This window comes from Canis lupus, chromosome 32, assembly GCF_048164855.1.
Source record: "Canis lupus baileyi chromosome 32, mCanLup2.hap1, whole genome shotgun sequence".
Taxonomy (NCBI): domain Eukaryota; kingdom Metazoa; phylum Chordata; class Mammalia; order Carnivora; family Canidae; genus Canis; species Canis lupus.
The window spans coordinates 13,757,002-13,778,931 of NC_132869.1; the positions used below are offsets into that span (position 1 = coordinate 13,757,002).

General features: G+C 52.7%; 2 protein-coding genes across 3 annotated transcripts in view; one reads left to right on the forward strand and one right to left on the reverse strand.

Annotated features, from left to right (window-relative positions):
- The window catches only part of TP53BP1 (tumor protein p53 binding protein 1), a 102,050-nt gene extending 101,076 nt beyond the window's left edge, over positions 1 to 974 (reverse strand). Inside the window, exon 1 of the mRNA XM_072809254.1 lies at positions 822 to 974. The gene's annotated coding sequence lies outside the window, so the exon portion shown is untranslated. The remainder of the gene's footprint in view (positions 1 to 821) is intronic.
- On the forward strand, positions 198 to 21,082 carry MAP1A (microtubule associated protein 1A). 2 transcript variants are annotated; one of them, XM_072809248.1, is made up of 7 exons: positions 198 to 467; positions 1,674 to 1,775; positions 10,088 to 10,170; positions 10,437 to 10,577; positions 10,794 to 18,951; positions 19,105 to 19,325; positions 19,525 to 21,082. In XM_072809248.1, the coding sequence occupies exons 1-7, from the start codon at positions 230 to 232 to the stop codon at positions 19,678 to 19,680; spliced, it is 9,099 nt and encodes a 3,032-aa protein (XP_072665349.1). In that variant the 5' UTR covers positions 198 to 229; the 3' UTR covers positions 19,681 to 21,082. The 2 variants fall into 2 exon arrangements, with proteins under 2 accessions (XP_072665349.1, XP_072665350.1); XM_072809249.1 differs by lacking the exons at positions 198 to 467; positions 1,674 to 1,775 and adding an exon at positions 6,981 to 7,136.
- Positions 21,083 to 21,930: the final 848 nt, after the last annotated feature.

The window sequence follows — 21,930 nt, forward strand, 5'->3', positions numbered from 1 at the left end:
GCGGGAGCGCCCTAAGGAAAGGGAAGGGGGGACGGCGGGGGCAGCACCACCCCGCGGCCGCCGCGTCCGCAGGGCCGGAGCTTCGCCGCCCGAGCCCGCCCCTGCGGCGCCAGGGCCCCGCCCCCCGACAGGCAGCGGCCAATGAACCGGCCCTGCCGCCTGCCTTTAAGAGCCGCGCACGCTCTCCCCGCCGCGGACGCGGCCGGCCTGGCGCCCCGACGGGGTTTCCATGGAGACCGAGGCTGGGCCCCGGCGGCCTAGCGGCGTTGCCATGGAGACAAGTCCCGGGCTGGGGCTCCGGAGCCCCGGCGCTCCGCCGCCTGAGGACCCCGCGGAGCCGCTGTGCGAGGCCGGAGCCGCGGGGGCGGCGGCACGCTGGGACCTGCGGAAACACTCTTTGCTCATCGTGATCGGTGATATCGGTACCGAGAGTCAGCTGAGGGCCGTGCGGGCCCACCTTGAACAAGGTGAGCCGCTGTCCTGGCTGTGCTTGAGGGCATCCTCCATCCCATGCTTCTCCGCCATCCGCGTGCGTCTGCGTTCTCCATCCCTAGGTTGCACTGAGTTCTGCGCTTCCTTTAATCCGAATCGTTAGCCCCGGTCACCTGCATCTTTCACGTCGCGCGCCCATATCGTCTCTAGCTGCTAAACATCTCGCTTTCCCATCCCTCCCGCACACCCCACGGCGTTCCGCAATCTCCTTGAAGCGGAGGAGCTCGATCAGCCCCCGGGGGCCCCACTGGCCCCACTCCTCTCATTCGCAGTGTTTCCGGTCAAATATCCTGAGAGTCCTCACCATCCCCTGGAGTCCATGTTCCTACCTTAGTTTCTTCTTTGGGGTCCCTGAACAGGAACAGGGTTCTTTCGGGACGCCACGGACAAATCTTAAATCTCCTAGTGCCAGCGGTAAACCTAAGAGAGTGACCTTTGTGGCCACAGCTCCTCGGTCCTCACCTCCCTCTCCAGTGGCCTGTCTGTGGCGCAGTGCTGCGGAGCCACCTGCGGGTGGAAGCCAGCCTCGGAGGGGTGGAGGCAGGAGGGGGCATCGAAGGAGAGTCTAAATGCTATTTAGCTGTAAAGACCAGGAAGGCAGCCCCCAGGATCTGGGAACTGGCCCTTGAGTGTCACTTCTATCACAACTGGGCAACTGCAAGAAAATGACTACATACAAACTCATTAATGATCAGGTTTAGCCTAAACTCTGCCCTTGTCTCTCTGGCTGAGGCAAAGATCAAGAAAGGTACAGGATGGGAAAGAGACATGGGCAGCATCCACCTTTCTTTCTTTCTTTCTTTCTTTCTTTCTTTCTTTCTTTCTTTCTTTCTTTCTTTCTTTCTTCTTTCTTCTTTCTTTCTTTTTTTAAGATTTTATTTATTTATTCATGAGAGACACACAGAAAGAGGCAGAGACATAGGCAGAGGGAGAAGCAGGCTCCCTACAGGGAGCCTGACGTGGGACTCGATCCTAAGACCCTGGGATCATGACCTGGGCCAAAGGCAGATGTTCAACCACTGAGCCACCCAAGCACCCTAGCATCCACCTTTCTTAAAGACGTCAGTGTGGCTGATCATTATCCTCTCCCTGTCCTTACCCCTTCTATGAGCTTTGGAAGTATTCTGCTAAATCCACCTCCACTGACCTTACCTAGAGCCCTATTTCTTTTTCTCTCACAGGGATTCTCTCCTGGAACATTGACTTATCATCCTTTGACTTGAACCAACAATTGAGACTCTTCATTACCCGGCACCTCGCTCACTTCTCCTCAGAAGTCAAAGGTTAGTACTAGTGTCATTTGTCTCAGTTCTTTGGGTGAGGGCTGGTTACAGAAGCACAGATGTCTAGCCTCCCTGGCAGAGCTGGCTTTGTGGGAGGTTTGGGTTGGGCAGAAGGAAAGGACTCTTGAGGGGAAAGCTGCAAAGCTCCAAAGCTATCCTTGTATACCCAGTACCCTTTGCAGACAGATGGTATAATAGTGGAGGGAGCCTGGGAAGCAGAATTTCTACCTGAGAAGAGGGTGGTTTACGGACAGCTGTTGACATGTACTAAGGGAATTAGATCCTTCTCTTGAGTGATTAATCATCTCCCACACAAAAAATCCACTCTTTTTGTGTGCCTCTTTCTGTATATCCTAGCCTCCTTTTTTTTATTTTTATTTTTTTATCCTAGCCTCCTTGCTTCCCTTTATAGAGACCTTTGAGTCCCCCAGTCACCTTCCCAGATCCTTGCTTAGCAACCTTTCCTTGGACTCCAGGTTTTAGGATTTCTGGTTGCTCCTTTGACTTTGGTTCAGCCAACAGATCTCCAGAGCATAGCAGAATCCTGGTACCAAAGGCTGATGAGCACCATCAAATCCAGGGTGGAAGCAGGGTCTCCTAGATTTGCTCCTACAAGAGCTAGTCACACTCTGAGGTTTGGCTCTGAGATCAGTTTGCAGGATTCAGTTTCCCATTCTGCTGGGTGGGAGAAATTGGTTAGAAATTTGAGAAAATATTTTAGGAGCTATCATTCCATCCATATCTGTGAGGAGACTGCAGAAAGTCCTATATCCCATTATAAAAGTGTTGGGCATCTGGTCATGATATCGGTATCATGCTGACACACCAATCCACGTCCTAGTGCCTTTATGAAATATAAAATCCAACCAACTCAACAGTCACTGCCACCAAGTGACTGACACTGTATGTTATACAGATGGTTCTCAATTATCCAGTGTAGTGGATAATCACCTCCCCTTCTCTTCATACTCCTCCTGCTAAGTGCCACAGCTTTAGTCATTTCCCTGATCACTGAGTCCTCTAGGGATGCTCCTAGAGAGAGGATATGAAAGAGTTAACATGACTAATGTTCCATTATCCTAGGAATATGTGCAGCATTTTAAAAAATGTGAAGCTGGCATCTCCTTGATGTGACTGGCTTCCTGTGAAGCTAGCCACTCGCTGCTTCGACACTGCATTATGTTTAGGATTATTTATTTCACGGCTTCCTACATTAGCACTGATGATTGAAAATCGACGGTTTTGCAATTTATTACTCCTAGGGTCTCTGGTGCAAGCTGGATAAGAGGATGACAGCAGGTGGAATTAATGAGTGAATTGAAATTTGGGGGGTATCTGCTGATGTTAACAATTCACACTGACTTCTCTAACTTTGTCCTCTGGACTACAGAAACTTAAGACTAGGCTGCTTTCTGGGATGGTGTAAGAATGAACAGAACTTAAACCAAAATGCTAGCCATTCTTCAGATTGACATGCGGGGATCCTTGGGAAGATACAAAGAGATGCATAGTTACCCTTAGGCATCTCCCAGAAATAAGCACTGATATGTAAATACCTACTTGGGACGCTTGGGTGGCTCAGCAGTTGAGCATCTATCTGCCTTTGACTCAAGGTGTGATCCCAGGTCCATTGATCGAGTTCCTCATCAGGCTCCCTGCAGGAGGGGAGCCTGCCTATGTCTCTGCCTTTCTCTCTGTGTCTCTCATGAATAAATAAATAAAATCTTAAAAAAAAAAACAAAACACCTACTTGACCTTTTTTTAATCAAAGGGTTTTGCCATAGTGTCCCCCAGGAGCATAGGGCAATACTCCCAAGAACAGGGCTTCTTTTAGCATATTGATTTTTTTTTAGGTTTGGACATTTTCATGGTGGCCTGTCTATGTCCCTGGAGAACGGTGGAGAATTTCCTGGAAAAACCCACAGGGCTCAAGACAGCCACAGCCCCACCCCTGCTGGCTCCTCTTTCAGCTGTCCCCACAAACAACAGTCAGTCCAGAGCAGCTGCAGACACTGCCCCGCCCTCCTATTTGAAGAGAGGCAAGGGGAACCAGGCTGCTGGGGTGGGCTCAAGGGTATATAGTATGTTATGACTTAATCCTTTTGCCCACCCCATAGGCTTGGCCAATACCTTCTCACTTCTCAACCATGAGACAAAAAGCTGAGAAAGGTGACAAACATGTATCCTATGGTGTCAGGGCAAGTGCAATCATTCCTATCCACTATCCACTCCTCACTCCCTGGAACACAGAAACGGAAGGACCCACTGATGGAGAGTCAGTGGCCCAGCTCCTTCTAGTGGTCAAATCCGGTAAAGGCTTTACCAGGTGAATTTTGTGCCAGATAGACCCCTATGGTGACTTGGAATCTTCCTTTCTAAATCCTGCAGACAATCTGGAGCTTCTAAGCATTTTAAAACAAAGCCAGAAACTAATAGGACAGTGTAATACTGAGGTTTAAAAAAAATTCATTTATTTATCTAAGAGAGAAAGTATGTATGAGCAGGGGGAAGGGGAGAGGGAGAAGCAGACTCCCTGCTGAGTGAGGAGCCTGAAGCAGGGCTGGATCCCTGGAACTCTGAGATCATGACCTGAGCCAAAGGCAAACACTTAACCCACTGAGCCACCTAGATGCCCTGGAAAACTGAGTTTAAACAACACTCTGATACTTCTACTATTGGGTACCTATAGGAAAGGGAGAGACTTTCATAATTTATAAGTCATGATTGATTTTTTAAGACTCTAAAAAACACACTGAAGGACCAGTTTATAGGCCTTCTGTGTGACTCTTCCTTACCACTGATGTGCTCTGAAGGTGGTAGTTCTGTTACTTCTGCAAACAGGAAAGCCATTCTGTTTTTTTTTTTTTTCCTTTTTAAGATTTTGTTTATTTATTCATGGGAGACACAGAGAGAAAGGCAGAGACACAGGCACAGGGAGAAGCAGGCTTCCTGTGGGGAGCCTGATGTGGGTCTCGATCCTAGGACCCCGGGATCAGGACCTGAGCGGAGGCAGATGCTCAACCAGTGAGCCACCCAGGTGCCCCCATTCTGTTTTAATATAGTAGCTCATTGGCCCCTACAACTTGAGGTCTCCATTGCTATCTGAAATAGGAAAGCAGCAAATGTAAATAGTATTTTAAGGCCCTTCCTGCAGGCATCTCCAATTCTGGATTTACCTAAGAACTAAGGGTATGGCTAGAGTTGGTCTGGTCTGAGATTCTGATTTAGGATTTCCCTGATCATAAATCTTCCACAAAAGGAAGATAGACTTCTAATGGCATTTGTACAGTGAAGGCTTAGGATTCTAGGAATGGAGCACTTTTTCATCTTTTATGCCATTCATTCCTCCCTGCATTATTAGAGGATGGTATTAACATTATACTCATTTTTTATAGTCCAGGAAGCAAGCTTTCAGAGAGGTTAAGTGGCTTGTTTTACAGCATGATTAATAAAATGGTAGAGACAGGTCTCAAATCCAGGACTTCTGCTCACATTTTGTGTCTGAGCTCAGGCCTCTTTCCCTTTGGCATCTCACCATTTCAAGGCATCAGAGCCTAGGAGCACAGCAGGTGGAGGGTCAGTTGTGGTGAGTGGCTGTTCAGAGGATGAAGGCTGAAGGAAAACTTCAGTGTGAGTTGGAACCATGCCCAGGGTGTGACCCTTGGGGGGAGCAGCTGAGAAGAAGGGTGGGCTCTGCACTAGGCTGGGAAATGTGATTTTGTTCTCAAGCCAAATGTCTACTCAAGTTTCCCTCTTAACACACTCTAGAGAGCCCTAGAAAGCAGGTAAGAGATAGAAGGTTTGAGGTGGGGAGAAATAAGAAATATGAAGTCGCAGAAGGGAAGTGTTTTCCTTTTGTGATGCTCAGAACTCAGCCTGGTTTGTGTTGTGTATCTCTGCAGATGGCCTCCTCCATCCAAATGGGGCTGTTGCCATGTTGCTGCTTTGCATCTCCGGATCTGAGCAAGGATTCCTCCTCCTCTGTTCTCCCTCCTCCCCCCTCCCAGTTCTGGTGACTCAGCTCCTCCTCTCCTCTGGCTACAGTTAAGGGGGGGGATGGAGGATGCTGAGTGCAGAGACTATTTTGGCTTCTCTGACCTTCAAAGGCAGCTCTTGGCAGTCTGGGGCAAGGGTGGGGCTGGTGCTGGGGTTTGAGTGGGTGGATGTCAATGTGTGGAAGACATTAGGGGTTGGCCAGGACTCCGATGGTTGGTGGAAGGGAAGAGGGCAAGGAAGGATTCTGTGGGAGCATGAGCATCACCAGGTTACACCTGTGTGCTAGAGCTCTCCCTTGGATTCTTTTGAGTCCTGAGACAGAGGTAGAGACTAGGAAACAGAGCCAACATTGGAAGGATTAAGATAGTATAAGAAAGAGATATCAGAGAGAAATAGAAAAGTACAGAAACAAGGAGAGCACAGGGACCCGATACCCCACAAAGTCATGAGATTTTTTTTTAACCCAAAGAGTACTTTATGTTGCACTTAATAATTGGCCTATAGTAATAAAATCTTGCTTGGGCCTGGGGCCCTGATGATCCTCCTCAGTCCCTGTTAACTCTTTCACTGAAAAGCAGAAAGCGCCCAGACTCTTTACATTCAATGACCCAAGAATTCCAAGTATGGCTACTGTGCCGTGTTGCATTGGCATAGAACTACATGCAGCTCCCAGGGTCCCTGTGCCCCAACCCAAATGGGCTAGGGACCATGTGTCCACTCCAGAATTTCAACCTACCCTGCAATCTAAAATGAGACTTATTTCTCCTCCCCTGGTATCTGCAGCTGTGGCTCAGAAGCCCACATAGCTCAACACAGCCCCATCCCCAGCCTTCATCTCAAGCAGTCCCCCTCACTCTTCATTCTTGCAGTCCCTAGCCCCTCTGTCTCCAGTTCCTCCAGGAATTGAAGGTCATTCCCTGGGTCTGAGGGGAGAGGCGGCAGATGGTTCCTGAGGGAAGGGGGAGGGCCCAGGCAGCCCGTACCTCCTGTATCCCTGCAGTGTGCCATAGCACAGGGCTTTGGTCTTTTGGCTGATGCTAAAAGAGTATTTCTTGACTAAACAGCGCTGGGGGTAGAAGAGCCCTGTGGGCCATTGGAGACCACCCAGGCTCTTTGAGATGCTAGACAACTCATCGGCCCCCCAGAGTCAAACAGAAGCACCGGCACACTGACATTATGAGGGCAAAGAAACAGTTAAGTCTCCAGTGCCTCGTCATGGACCAGCCCCTCTTCCCCGCCCAGGCACCGCCCTCCCCATCAAGCGCCCCCCCCACTCCCACCCCAAGTGCGGCAGACTCTTCCCTGAAGCTGCCGGCTGAGGCCGGAGCTGCAGCCTCCATGAGGGGCTCCCGCCCACACCCCAGGGTAAGAACCTAACCAGAGGGCTTTGCATGGGGGGCTGGGGGTTGCTGCAATAGGGGTAACGGGAAAAGGAGTTGTGATGCCTAATCTGGTGTGTTTGAAATTAGCCCAGCAGGATGGGCAAGGTGTGTGTGGGAACCGAGAGAGATGATGAACGGTACTTGCTGTGGGGTCAGCCTGGACCCAGGACCAGGTGGAGGCCAGTGGGGTCCGGGACTGTGACAGTCCACCTCTCAGGCTGGGCTGGGTTGAGAGACACTGGTCTAGGGGCAGCAGCAGAGGGTGGTGTCACTGGCTCTGCCTGGCAGGCCGCGGTGCTGGAGGAGTTTGAGGGTTATGTCTTTGAGCAAAGGCAGAAGAATCTGAAGGAAAGGCGGATGTTATGGGAATGCGCCTAATGGGAGGGTCTCTTCGTGTCAGCTGCTGGATTGCTCAGCTGCTCCTATGCTGAGGGTGAGCAGGATAGCGAGTTTTTGCCAAGTAAGGAAGGTGGGGGACACTGTGGGAAAAAAAAAGGGAAAAGAGGGTCATTGAGACGTGGCATGCGCCTCTTTGCAGACCATCCTATTTGCTGTGGGCTCCCCGCTTCCCATTTCCTGCAACCAGCTTGAGACCAGGATTCTAAGCCCCCGCTTTTGGCTCCCTCTGGAGATTGTGAGGCCACTCCGGAGATTGAGAGCATTCCCTCCCCAGCAGCTGCCCTGCATTCCCAGTCCTGTCAACCCCACAGGTTCCAAGTCTCAGCCCCACCCCCACCCAATCTCGGCTTCTCTTCCCAAGATGGGGGCTCTGGAACAGAGGCGCCAGTTTCTTCTCCCTCTCTGCGTCCCCCCCTTCTCACCCCCCATGCAGAGGCAGCCAAGAAAATGACTTGTCATGCTGGGGTGGGGGGTGGGGGCGGAGCTGGAGTCTGAGCTCAGCGCGCACACTCACACACACTCACACACTGCGGCATACTGCAGCTGCCCAAGCGGCCCCCCCTCCCCTTCTGCCTCACTGCGGAGACACCTGCCCTCCTGCCTGCTCAGCCTCAGCACCCCAGCCCACTTCCACCCCATCACTGGCCGAGGGGAAGTGCCCCCCCCCCCAGAAGTCCTTTACATAGGAAAAGGAAAAACAAGTCAATTCCTTCAGTGGGATTGCTAGGGGGGCAGAAGAAATAGGGCTTTCTCCCAGACCTCAAGAGGAGAGGTGCAGAATATAGACCATGTAGTTGCCAGTCAGAATTGGAGAGCACATGGGTGAGAAATAGGGTCTTTTGCCAGGAAGAGAACTGGGATCAGAGAGGTCTAGTGTTATACTGTGACTGTGGGGACTGTGAGGCATGGAGGGAGGAAGAGTAGTAGCTAGAAAGATCAGTCTGTACCGCAGATACTTCTCTTCAGACCCTCCTGGCTTCAGTGTGTGGCCCTGTGCTTATATGCTGTGGGGAGGGTAGGAATTGCCTATGTCTCTGACTGGCCTCCAGCTAGCCTGGCCCTTCCCTGAACCTTGATACCCCTCACCTGCCCAAGCCTTGCTCTGGACTGTCTCTGAGGTGGTGCTCATCCTCTGAACTGACCTCAAAGCTTCCCTCAGTTCCCAAGTTCATAGAAGAGAACCCTTGAACTCCTCCTGGGCCCCACCCACTGTCCCTGAGGTCACCATCCACAGCTGCAAGTGCAGGCCCCTGCTGCCAGAGCTGCTGGATCCTGGTGCTAGGGCTCTCTGTTTTAGCAAAGGCCCTGGTCCTAGGCCTCTCTAGTCCAAGCCCCAGGAAGAGGAGAGAGCTGGGTCCCAGAAGAGGGTGTAGGGGACAGATTATGAACTTTCCCACCAATATCTTCAAGGCGGCCCACTCCCCAGGCCATGTATTAAACTCTGTTTGCAAGGTAATTCCACGGGGCACTGCAGTTAGGAAGGGCAGCATCCTCCTTCTTTAGAATCTTTGGACCTGCCACTTTCTTTCTTGGCTACACTGCTTGGTGTTTCCTGTGAGTCCGAAGAAGGGAAGTCGATAGGGGATTTGAGGCTGCCTTGTCTTTCTCTGTGGCCTGGGAAACACTGAGTCTCTCTTTCCTTGTTTCTTGTCTGCGGCCCCCCAACTCCAGTTTGTGGCCTGCCGCTGTCTCCATGGCAGAGGGCCCAGAGGAGAGGGGCAAGGAGGAGAGAAGAAACTGTTCACAAGGGGTGGGGCTTGGGGCCGTGGAGCAGGCCTCTCTTGCAGCTGGGAATATGGAGGTGGGGTGGGGAGAGGGAGCTGTGAAACCTTTGATGATTGTGTACATGTTTGTAAGTGCAGACTTGGCCTCTGCGGAAGTACAAAACAGAACGAGAAATTAGAGTCCTGTTTCTAATTGTAAAACCCCAAAGTTTTAGATAGATAGAAACCGAGTCTTTTGGAATGAGAATTCTGGCCTTGGATAGGGGATGGAAAGGGGGATGGGGAGTCTGTAGACATTGCAAAGAAGCGTCTATGTCCTTATTTCCAGGCATTCTGCTGGCATGAAAGCCCAGGGCAGGGGCAGGCTAGTGAGAAGAGAGAGCTGAGAGGATCATGATCCCCAGAGCCCTCCCTCCGCTGAGCCCCCCATCCCCAGGCAGCACCAGGAGCTTAGTGCTCGAGAGGGACAAAAGCTTCTTGTCAATAGGGCAGCCTGAGGCAGAAGGTCCAGGCAGAGGGGGTGGGGGTACCAGACTGAGCAGGCAGAGGGTGTGGCAGATGAAGGGAGTGAGAAGACTGCCAGTGTGGGAGAGGGGAGGAGGAAACCCTGAAAGGGAAGGGCTGGAGGAGCCAGTTCCTAGATCTTACTCAGCAGTATCCAAAGTGGCAGGATCTAAGCATAGCTGGGTTCTCGCCCCTCAGCCCGATTTTCTGATAGTACATTCTTTTCTCTCCTGCCCCACACAATGTCTCCCTTTCCGTCTATACCCACTCTCTTCAATACAAAATCCTACATCTCTCCCTCCCTCAGGCCAGAGGACCCTCTCCCACCAGAGTGAGATCCTAGAGACCATCATCCTGGTAAACCCCAGTGCCGAAAGCATCAGCTCTGAGGTAAGACCAGGGCCTGAGCCTTGCCACGAGAGCTTGCTGGAAGTGCTATAACCCACCCCTGCCAGTACTACTGCTATAAGGCCAAGAATTCCTGGACTTGGCTTCAAACCATCTAAGCTGCCTTATGATCCCCAGCCCCACACTGGAGATGTTGTGGGCCTACCAGTGGGGAATGTGTCCTTGCAGTACTGAGGGGAAACAGGAACATCCAGTGCCCTTTCCCTGGGTTTCCTACATCTGTGACCACTCTTGTCTTTCCATTCTAGCTTCACCATCTCCTTAGCAGTCCATCAGCTCACAAACTACTGATCTTGAGTGGACAAAGTTTAGAGCCTGGAGGAGACCTCATCCTACAGAGTGGCACCTACTCTTATCAAAACTTTGCCCAGGTCCTTCACAACCCAGAGGTAAGTTCCACATCTGTGTATCTGGTAGGAATGGAATATGGAGAGGGATCCAAGAATGGGAAAAATCTCATGTTGCTTGACCAGAGGGAACTCTGGCAGAAAGGTAGGAGGAAATCCCCTCACGAAGAGGTGGAGACTAACAGATTGAATCTAAGGTTAAGACAAACCCCAGGTTTCTACCTGGCCTAATCAGCCTTTCATCTCCCATTCTTCTAGATTGCCCAATTGCTCAGCAATAGAGACCCTGGGATCCAGGCCTTCCTCACTGTTTCCTGCTTAGGGGAGGGTGATTGGAGCCACCTGGGACTATCCAGTTCCCAAGAGACCCTGCACCTTCGACTAAACCCTGAGCCCACACTGCCCACCATGGATGGTGTGGCTGAGTTCTCCGAATATGTCTCTGAGACTGTGGATGTGCCATCTCCCTTTGACCTGCTAGAGCCCCCCACCTCAGGGGGCTTCCTCAAGCTCTCCAAACCTTGCTGCTACATCTTCCCTGGTGGCCGCGGAGACTCTGCCCTCTTTGCCGTCAACGGTTTCAACATCTTGGTGGATGGTGGTTCTGATCGCAAGTCCTGCTTCTGGAAGCTGGTGCGGCACCTGGACCGCATTGACTCAGTGCTGCTCACACACATCGGGGCAGACAACCTGCCAGGTATCAATGGACTCCTACAGCGCAAAGTGGCAGAACTGGAGGAGGAGCAGTCCCAGGGCTCTAGCAGCTACAGTGACTGGGTGAAGAACCTCATCTCCCCTGAGCTTGGAGTTGTTTTCTTCAACGTGCCGGATAAACTGAGGCTGCCTGATGCCTCCCGGAAAGCCAAGCGCAGCATTGAGGAGGCCTGCCTCACTCTGCAACACCTAAACCGTCTGGGCATCCAGGCTGAACCTCTATATCGTGTGGTCAGCAACACCATTGAGCCACTGACCCTCTTCCATAAGATGGGTGTGGGCCGGCTGGACATGTATGTCCTCAATCCTGTCAAGGACAGCAAGGAGATGCAGTTTCTCATGCAAAAGTGGGCAGGCAATAGTAAAGCTAAGACAGGCATTGTGCTAGCTAATGGGAAAGAGGCTGAGATCTCCGTGCCCTACCTGACCTCTATCACTGCTCTAGTGGTCTGGCTACCAGCCAACCCCACTGAGAAAATTGTACGTGTGCTTTTTCCAGGGAATGCTCCCCAGAACAAGATCTTGGAAGGCCTGGAAAAGCTTCGGCACCTGGACTTCCTGCGGTACCCTGTGGCTACACAAAAGGACTTAGCCTCTGGTGCTGTGCCTGCCAATCTCAAACCTAGCAAAATCAAACAGCGGGCTGACAGCAAGGAGAGCCTCAAGGCCACCGCCAAGACAGCTGTGAGCAAGCTGGCCAAACGGGAGGAGGTGGCCGAAGAGGGAGCCAAGGAAGCCCGCTCAGAACTGGCCAAGGAGTTAGCCAAAACAGAGAAAAAAGTAAAAGAGTCATCTGAGAAGCCCCCAGAGAAGCCTGCCAAGCCTGAGAGGGTGAGGACAGAGTCGAGTGAGGCACTGAAGGCAGAGAAGCGAAAACTGATAAAAGACAAAGTGGGGAAGAAGCACCTGAAAGAAAAGATATCAAAGTTGGAAGAGAAAAAAGACAAAGAGAAAAAAGAGATCAAGAAGGAGAGGAAGGAGCTCAAGAAGGATGAAGGAAGGAAGGAGGAGAAGAAGGATGCCAAGAAGGAAGAGAAGAGGAAAGATACTAAACCTGAGGTCAAGAAAATTTCCAAGCCAGACCTGAAGCCCTTTACCCCTGAGGTGCGTAAGACCCTGTACAAAGCCAAGGCCCCTGGCAGGGTCAAAATGGACAAGAGTCGGGTTGCCCGTGCAGAGAAGGAGCTGTCCTCTGAGCCCCGGACACCCCCAGCCCAGAAGGGGGCTGCACCACCCTCAACAGTCAGTGGGCACAGGGAGCTAGCTCTGTCTTCACCAGAGGACCTCACACAGGACTTTGAGGAGATGAAGCGGGAGGAGAGGGGGTTGCTGGCTGAACAAAGGGACACAGGACTAGGGGAGAAACCACTCCCTCCAGACACTGCAGAGGAGGGACCCCCGCGTACAACTGGCCAGGGGATACCACCTTCTGTCCCAGGGCTGGAACAAGAAGAGCTTATAATGAAGGAGAGAGAGGTTGTCCCAGACATCCCTGAAGAACAAGGTGGCAAGGATAGAGGCCCAGACTCAGGGGCTGAGACAGAGGAAGAGAAAGATACCTGGGAGGAAAAGAAGCCAAAGGAAGCAGAGGTGCTCCCTGATAGAACAGAAGCTAGAGAGGAAAGTGAACCCGAGGTAAAGGAGGATGTGATAGAGAAAGCTGAGTTAGAAGAAATGGAGGAGTTGCACCCTTCAGATGAGGAGGAAGAGGAAGAGACGAAGGCTGAAGATTTTTACCAAAAACATATGCAGGAAGCCTTGAAGGCAACTCCAAGGGGCAGGGAGGCCCTTGGGGGCCGGGAGGTAGGACTCCAGGGCAAGGCTCCTGAAAAGGAGACCTCATCATTCCTAAGCAGTCTGGCCACACCTGCAGGAGCCACTGAGCATGTCTCTTACATCCAGGATGAAACAATCCCTGGCTACTCAGAGACAGAGCAGACCATCTCAGATGAGGAGATTCATGATGAGCCAGAGGAGCGCCCAGCTCCGCCTAGATTTCCTACAAGTACATATGACCTCCCTGGGCCTGATGGTCCTGGCCCCTTTGAGGCTAGCCAGCCTACGGACAGTGCTGTTCCTGCCACCTCCAGCAAAGGCTATGGAGCACCAGAGACGGAACTCACCTACCCCCCCAACATGGTGGCTGCCCCTTTGGCTGAAGAGGAACACGTGTCCTCGGCCACCTCAATCACTGAGTGCGACAAGCTTTCTTCCTTTGCCACATCTGTGGCTGAAGATCAGTCTGTGGCTTCACTCACAGCTCCCCAGACAGAGGAGACAGGCAAGAGCTCCTTGCTGCTTGACACAGTCACAAGCATCCCCTCATCCCGCACTGAAGCCACTCAGGGCTTGGATTATGTGCCATCAGCTGGTACTATCTCACCCACCTCCTCACTGGAAGAAGACAAAGGCTTCAAATCACCACCCTGTGAGGATTTCTCTGTGACTGGGGAGTCAGAGAAGAAAGGAGAGATTCTAGGGAGAGGCTTGCCTGGAGAGAAAGCCGTGGAAGAGGAAGAGGAGGAGACCACAAATGTAGAGATGTCTGAGAAACTTCCCAGTCAATATGGAGCCCCAATATTTGGTGCCCCTGGGCATACTCTACATCCAGGGGAACCAGTCCTTGGAGAAGCAGAGGAACGCTGCCTCAGCCCAGATGATAGCACGGTGAAGATGGCCTCGCCTCCACCATCTGGCCCACCAAGTGCCACCCACACACCCTTTCATCAGTCCCCAGTGGAAGAAAAGTCTGAGCCCCAAGACTTTCAGGAAGCAGGCTCCTGGGAAGGAACTAGATGTACACTAGGTGTGGGTAAGGAAGATGCTACAGAGCAGATAGTTAAGCCAGGGCCTAAAGAGGTCACACTAGTGGAGGAGGTTAAGATACCTCCTCCCAGGAGCCCCCATGCCCAGGAAGCACCTGTCAGCATTGTTGGGGGACATACAGGCTGTACTATCCAACTGTTGCCAGAACAGGACAAAGCAATAGTCTTTGAGACTGTGGAGGCAGGAGAGCCCACAGGCCCAATTCTGGGAACAGAAGTCCTTCCCAGAGATTTGAGAACATCACTGCAAGAACCTGGTGAAACTCAGAAAGGTGAGGTGCTCCAATTTCCTGACCAAAGCCTCTCCCCTGAAGATGCAGAGTCCGTGTCTGTACTCAGTGTGGTCTCTCCAGACACAGGCAACCAAGAAGCCACCCCCAGGTCTGCCTGTGGCCTGACAGAGCAGCACCTACACAAAGGCCTTTGGCCAGAGGTATCTCCAGAAGACACCCAGTCACTTTCTCTCTCAGAAGAGAGTCCCAGCAAGGAGACCTCTCTGGATATCTCTTCTAAGCAGCTCTCTCCAGAAAGCCTTGGCACCCTCCAGTTTGGGGAACTAAGCCTTGGAAAGGAAGAAAAGGGGCCTCTGATGCAGGCTGAGGACATCTCTCACCACCTAGTGCCTGCATCTATTCCAGAACCCTGTGCAGCCACAGTGTTGCCTCCCACAGATGAGACCACTGCTTTGGCAGGCATCACAGATCATAGCCCTGATGGAAAATTACCCACCCGCCCCCCCTTCTTTCATTCTACATTGTTGGGAGATGGGAAGCACTCTCCTGGTGTGATCACAAGCCCTGGTGAGCACATTCTGACACCTGATAGCTCCCTCACCAAGAGTTCTGAATCTTTGCCAAGCCCTGCCATGGAGGGCATTGCCATGGAGTGGGAAAGTAAAGCTCCAGAGTTGAAAGACAGAACACCAGACCAGAGGGACAAGGCACCTGAACCAAAAGATGAAGTCTTACAGCAGGACAAAACTCTGGAGCAGAAGGATATTTTTGTAGAGCAAAAGGATACGACCATTGGTCAGAAAGATAAGGCTCTGGAAGAAAAGAACAAGGCCATAGAACAGCAGGATAAGGCTTTAGAACAAAAAGGCAGAGACTTAGAACAAAGGGACACAGTCCTCCTGGAACAGAAAGACAAGGCCCTGGAACTAAAAGATGAACACTTAGAACAAAAAGACAAGGTTCTGGCAGAGGAGGACAAGATCCCAGAAGAAAAAGATGAAACTTTAGAACAAAAAGTCAGAGATATTGAATACAAAGATAAGACTCCAGAGGACAAGGTCCCTGAACTGAAGGGCAAGGCCTTAGGACAGACAGATGAAGTCCTTGAACAAAAGGACAAGGCTCATGCACTGAAGGATAAGACTTTAGAACAAAAAGACACAGACTTGGAACAAAAAGGCAAGGCTCAAGGACAGGAGGATGAGGCCTTGGAAAAGAAGGATGAGGCCTTAGAACAAAAATACTGGGCCTTAGGACAGAAAGATGAAGCCCTGGAACCAAACATTAAGGCTGTTGAACAGAAAGATAAAGCTTTGGAGGACAAGGACAAAACTCAGGAGCAGGAGAGCCCAGTGCAGGAGGATAAAACCATGAAACCAAAGGAGAAGGTCCTAGAGGAAAAATCTCCAGAAAAAGCTGAGGCTGTCCAACAGAAGGAAGAAGCTGTGCTAGAGAAGACCAAAGCTCTGGGTCTAGAAGAGAGCCCAGCGCAGGACAAGGTCCAGGATCAGGAAGAGAAGTACTGGAAGGAGCAGGGTGTGGTCCAGGAGTGGCAAGAAACCTCTCCGTCCAGAGGGGAGCCAGCTGGAGAACAGAAAGAGCCTGCCCAGACATGGGAGGACACATCTCCTGAGCAGGAGGACAGGTACTGGAGGAGCAGAGAGGATGTGGGCCTGGAACAGGACACGTACTGGAGGGACCTGAGCTGTGAGCGCAAGGTCTGGTTTCCTCATGAGTTGGATGGCCAGGGTGCCCGGCCACGGTACACAGAAGAGCGGGAGAGCACTTTCCTTGATGAAGGACCAGATGATGAACAAGAAGTGCCCCCATTGGAGCACACGCCCCAGAGCCCCTGGGTCTCAGACTTCAAGGGTTTCCAGGAGCCCTCACCACAGAAGGGGCTGGAAGTGGAGCGCTGGCTTGCTGAGTCACCAGTTGGGCTGCCACCAGAGGAAGAGGACAAGCTGACCCGCTCCCCTTTTGAGATCATCTCTCCTCCAGCCTCCCCACCTGAGATGGTTGGACAGAGGGTTTCTCCAGCCCCGGGACAAGAAAGCCCTATCGCAGAGTCTGAGCCCATGCCATCCATGAGGACTGAACCCGCCACCCCCTCGTGGCTGGCTGACATCCCACCATGGGTACCCAAGGACAGACCCCTGCCCCCTGTACCCCTCTCCCCAGCTCCAGCTCCTCCCACACCTGCCCCAGAACCACACACTCCTGCGCCCTTCTCCTGGGGCACAAATGAGTATGACAGTGTGGTGGCTGCAGTGCAGGAGGCAGCAGCTGAGTTGGAAGGTGGGCCATATTCTCCCTTGGGGAAGGACTACCGCAAGGCTGAAGGGGAAAGGGAGGAAGAAGGTGGAGCTGGAGTTCCTGGCAGCAGCCCTCAAAGCTCCAAGGTCCCAGAAGCCATCGAGAGCCATGCCACCAAGGAGCCTGAGCAGATGGAGCCTGAGCAGAGAGAACCCACACCCTATCCTGATGAGAGAAGTTTTCAGTATGCAGACATCTATGAGCAGATGATGCTTACTGGGCTTGGCCCTGCATGCCCCACTAGAGAGCCTCCACTTGGAGCAGCTGGGGATTGGCCCCCACGCATCTCAGCCAAGGAGGAGGCTGCTGGCCGAAACCCATCTGCAGAGAAGGAACTTTCATCCCCTGTCTCGCCCAAGAGTCTCCAATCTGACACTCCAACCTTTAGCTATGCAGCACTGGCAGGACCCACTTTACCCCCCAGGCAGGAGCCTGAGCCAGGGCCAAGTGTGGAGCCCAGCCTTACCCCACCTGCAGTGCCCCCCCGTGTTCCTATCCCCCTGAGCAAAGGCCCAAGCCCCCCTCTGAATGGTAATATCCTGAGCTGTAGCCCAGATAGGAGAACCCCATCTCCCAAGGAGTCAGGCCAGGGTCACTGGGATGACAGCACTAGTGACTCAGAGCTGGAGAAGGGAGCTCGGGAACAGCCAGAGAAAGAGCCCCAGTCCCCAAGTCCCCCTCACCCCATTTCTGCAGGGCCCCCCACATTGTGGCCTGAAAGTGAGGCACATGCCAGCCCTACCTTGGACTCACACCTGGGTCCTGCCCGACCCAGCCTGGACTTCCCTGCTTCAGCCTTTGGTTTCTCCTCATTGCAGCCAGCTCCCCCACAGCTGCCCTCTCCTGCTGAACCCCGCTCGGCACCCTGTGGCTCCCTCGCCTTCTCTGGGGACAGAGCTCTGGCTCTGGCTCCAGGGCCCCCCACCAGAGTCCGGCATGATGAGTACCTAGAAGTGACCAAGGCCCCCAGCCTGGACTCTTCACTGCCCCAGCTCCCATCACCCAGCTCTCCTGGGGCCCCTCTCCTCTCTAGTCTGCCACGACCTGCTTCACCAGTCCTGTCTGAAGGCTCCTCCTCTGAAGCCACCACACCTGTGATTTCAAGTGTGGCTGAACACTTCCCTCCTGGCCTGGAGGCTGCAGAACGGGGCTCTGGAGAGCTGGTACCAGGAATGGAACCAGCTGCCCACAGCCTCTGGGACGTCACTCCTCTGAGCCCAGCACCTCCAGCTTCACTGGACTTGGCCCCAGCTCCAGCTCCAAGCTTGCCTGGAGACGTGGATGATAGCACTCTGCCCTGTCGCCTGGAATGCACAGGAGCCCCCACCAAGATGCCAAGCCCTTCCCAGAGTCCCTCTGCGGATTGTGCTACCAATGGCCCTGAAACCAGCCCTAAACCCCCAGGCCCTGCCCTGGCCAAGGCTGAGGAAGAAGCAGTTGAGACCTGCCCTGCCTGGGAACGTGGGGACTGGCCTGAGGGAGCCGAGAGGAGTTCCCGGCCTGACACACTGCTTTCCCCTGAGCAGCCACTGTGCCCAGGAGGGGCTTCTGGAGGCCAACCCAGAAGTGTCTCCCCTGAGACTGAGGCTGGGCCCCAAGGATGTGCTGCTGAGCCCCGGCCCCACCCTGAGGAACTCTCCCCATCCTTTCTGAACCCACCTCTGTCCCGATCCACAGATGAAGGTGACCTCTCAACTGAAGAAGCTCGGCTAATTGGGAAAGGGGGGCGGCGCCGGGCAGGGGGCCCAGGGACCACAGGGGGTCCATGCCCTGTGGCTGATGAGACACCTCCAACATCAGCCAGTGACTCAGGCTCCTCACAATCAGATTCTGATGTTCCACCAGAAACTGAGGAGTGTCCATCCATCACAGCTGAGGCAGCCCTCGACTCAGATGAAGATGGGGACTTCCTGCCTGTGGACAAAGCTGGGGGGGTCAGTGGAACTCACCATCCCAGGCCTGGCCATGACCCACCCCCTATCCCTCAACCAGACCCTCGCCCATCCCCTCCTCGCCCTGATGTGTGCATGGCTGACCCTGAGGGGCTCAGTTCAGAATCTGGAAGGGTAGAAAAGCTACGGGAGAAGGAGAAGGCACAGGGGAGAGTAGGGCGCAGGGCCCCTAGCAGAGCCAAGCCAGCATCTCCTGCCCGGCGTCTGGATCTTCGGGGAAAACGCTCACCCACTCCTGGTAAAGGGCCTGCAGATCGCGCATCCCGGGTCCCACCCCGACCACGCAGCACTCCAAGCCAGGTCACCCCAGCAGAAGAAAAGGATGGACACAGCCCTATGTCCAAAGGCCTAGTCAATGGACTCAAAACAGGACCAGGTAAGTATAACATGAAAAGTGGGAGAGACGGTGGGTTGAGGTTGGGTGTGGCTGGTCAGAGACTCCAGGAGTAGGAGGGATTGTGGAAGGAAGAAGATTGCTAAAAGTATTCTCTACTTTACCTCTCCAATGAGTCCTGGCTTGTCTCTACAGCAGCCTTGGGTTCCAAGGGCGGCTCTGGCCCTCCTGTATACGTGGATCTCGCCTATATCCCGAATCATTGCAGTGGCAAGACTGCTGACCTTGACTTCTTTCGTCGAGTGCGTGCATCCTACTATGTGGTCAGTGGGAATGACCCTGTCAATGGCGAGCCGAGCCGGGCTGTGCTGGATGCACTGCTGGAGGGCAAGGCCCAGTGGGGGGAGAATCTTCAGGTGAGTGGCAAGGGATGCCAAAGAGGAGGCCTAGTTAAAGCTTACTTAGAGGCAATGGTGGAACACAATCTCTATTCATAAAAGGACTGAACCTTTACTATGGGCAGTGGGACTACTTCCTAGACCATCAGGCATGATGTCCCATCCTCCTCACTTCCTTTCACGTTGTCACATCAGGCATTTCTTATCTCCCTCCTAGGTGACTCTAATCCCTACTCATGACACAGAGGTGACTCGTGAGTGGTACCAGCAGACTCATGAGCAGCAGCAACAACTGAACGTCCTAGTCCTGGCCAGCAGCAGCACCGTGGTCATGCAGGATGAGTCCTTCCCAGCCTGCAAGATTGAGTTCTGAAAGAACCATTCTCCTTTCCCCAAGGATCTGCTCCCCCAGCTCCCTTAGAGAATGGCTATTGCTGAGTCCTTTGGGGTTGAGGGACATGGGAGCTGGGGTGGGGGAGACAGGGGACAGGATGTCTTATTGTGGGAACTTGGGCTGGGCTAAATAGAGGGGTTGACCCTCCCCCTCATCCATACCCGAGAGGAGTTTCAAAACCAAAGGCAACAGGGAGAGGATAGGAGGGTACAAAATTAGGATAGGAGATCATCTTATGCCTGAGAACCCTGGAGTAACACCCTCTCCTAACACTACCAAGTGTTAGAATTGGATGGGGAGTAAGGATGGGTCTCAGCAACCTACTCCCTCATGGAGGGAGATCATATCCCCAACCCAGGGACCTCTTTATTTATTTAGCATCCTAAGGAAGGATCTCCAGTAGTAATTTATGTGACCTGGGGGCAGGATTCTGTCAGTGAGGTGCCCAGAGCTGCGCCCTTTCCTCCATTTCCCATTCTCTTACCCACCAGGGTCTGGGTTCCAGCAGGGGTCTAGGGGTATGCCGCTGCTACACTGTCCCACTGCTTCCCTCCATATCTGAATGTCTCAATCCAAAACTTGAAGCTCTTTTGACCAATAGACTGGTGAGAGAAGAAAGTTGCTTATCCTTCCAGCCCCTGCTTCATACCATTCACATCCCAGAGCTGTGCCCAGACCAGGCCTATTGGGCAGCACAAAGGGGCAAGGAGAGCCCAGCCCCAATCCCAGAATTCTTCCAAGCTCCCTGACCTTTTGAAGTTTTCACCCACCCATTCCAAGTATCCTCATCCCTTTTCATCCCCTTGCTTGGCTTCTCTGCATGTGGTCATCTGCTGTGGCCTGGTGTGTAATGGGTTAAAAATAAGCCACTGCCTGACATCCCAACATTTGACACCCTAGCAATGTGTGACTCCCCCAACATTCCACTATGCCATCCTGCAGCTGAAATGGGAACACTGGCTGCCTTTCCAGCCCCAAACTCTTGGACAGAGGATCTGGGAGGTAGAGGCCATGCCAGAGAACTTGGGGAAAATGAGAGGGAGGAAGGGAAGAAGGAGACGAAGCTGAGCTAAAGCTGACCTCCTACTGAGTAAGATGAAAACAGGCTGAAAAACCACCCCAGGAGAGGACCTCTCCCCAAGCAAGCCAATGAGCAGCCCTGCCAGACTACTACCAGACTGAGAAATCCAGACGCTTGTCAGGGCTCGGCTTCTCTGCCAAATGACTGTGTGGAAACCAAAATGAGCCGGCCTGTGTTCTTCCTAGCTCCCACCCTCCCCGTGCCGCTGTGCTCTGCTCCTCCCCACACTTCCCTGCTATAGTTCCCAGCTGCTGTAATGGAGCCGCCTCCAACTCTAACAATAAAATCAAGTTCATTACAGATGCTGTGGTGCTGCTTAGGCTTTTTCTGACTCTACACATTGCTTAGTTGCTGGGCCTTGGCTTCTACCTCTCTGCTTCTCCCAGCATTGTCATTTATCTCAATGTCTTTGAAAACTGGAAGCAACTCCAGGACCTAGGGAAGCCAAAAAACAGGATGGATGAAGGGAGAAAAAGATATGGGGAGCCAGCATAATTTCTGAAAATGAGAACACTGGAGTATGAGGAAGAGGGACCTAGAGTGGGGAGATACATTTGGTTTGGGGGCGGGGAAGAGGGGCAGGGGTTCTGGGAAGAGAATCAGCATACTTTGGGGTCAAGAGCTGTGGACTGAACAACCAGCATTAGATACCCCGGGTAAGGGAACACCAAAGAGGCAAAGAGTTGAGAAGCCCTAAGAGATCCAGAGCCTGTTGAGGTTGTAAAGAGCACTCACCAGTGCAGTTAGGACTTCCACTGAGTAAATGCTGGATTTTGCCCTGAAGGGAAACCCTTTATAGTCCTGGGTATATCAAGAGAGGCCAAGTTGTGAATGTAAATATATGGGGAAGGGGATATTCCAGCCCTCCCAGGGTTCTGGGCTTTCCCAATTTAAATGTCAATGAGGTAAAGAAAAACCATAACCCCTCTATATCAGCTCCTCCTGCCAATTACTCTAAAGCATCAGAGTGAAAAATTAAGAGTGTGATTCCAAGGATCTGGTGAGAAAGCAAGTATCCAACTGGTGCTTCACAGAGAAAGTCTCTCCCTAACACTACTCATTGAAGACATTTTGGGATGGTGGGCTGACTGCCATAGGGACCTCCTAGGATGCCTGATCTCTTTATTTTATAATCCCTTCTCATTCAA

What these genes read in the sequence shown, in the direction of transcription:
- MAP1A (XM_072809248.1), top strand. Translation starts at nt 230, where the DNA reads ATGGAGACCGAGGCTGGGCCCCGGCGGCCTAGCGGCGTTGCCATGGAG. An exon ending in CTTCTCCTCAGAAGTCAAAG is followed by an intron (nt 1,776 to 10,087) that starts GTTAGTACTAGT and finishes TCCCTCCCTCAG; the next exon opens with GCCAGAGGACCCTCTCCCAC. An exon ending in CCGAAAGCATCAGCTCTGAG is followed by an intron (nt 10,171 to 10,436) that starts GTAAGACCAGGG and finishes TTTCCATTCTAG; the next exon opens with CTTCACCATCTCCTTAGCAG.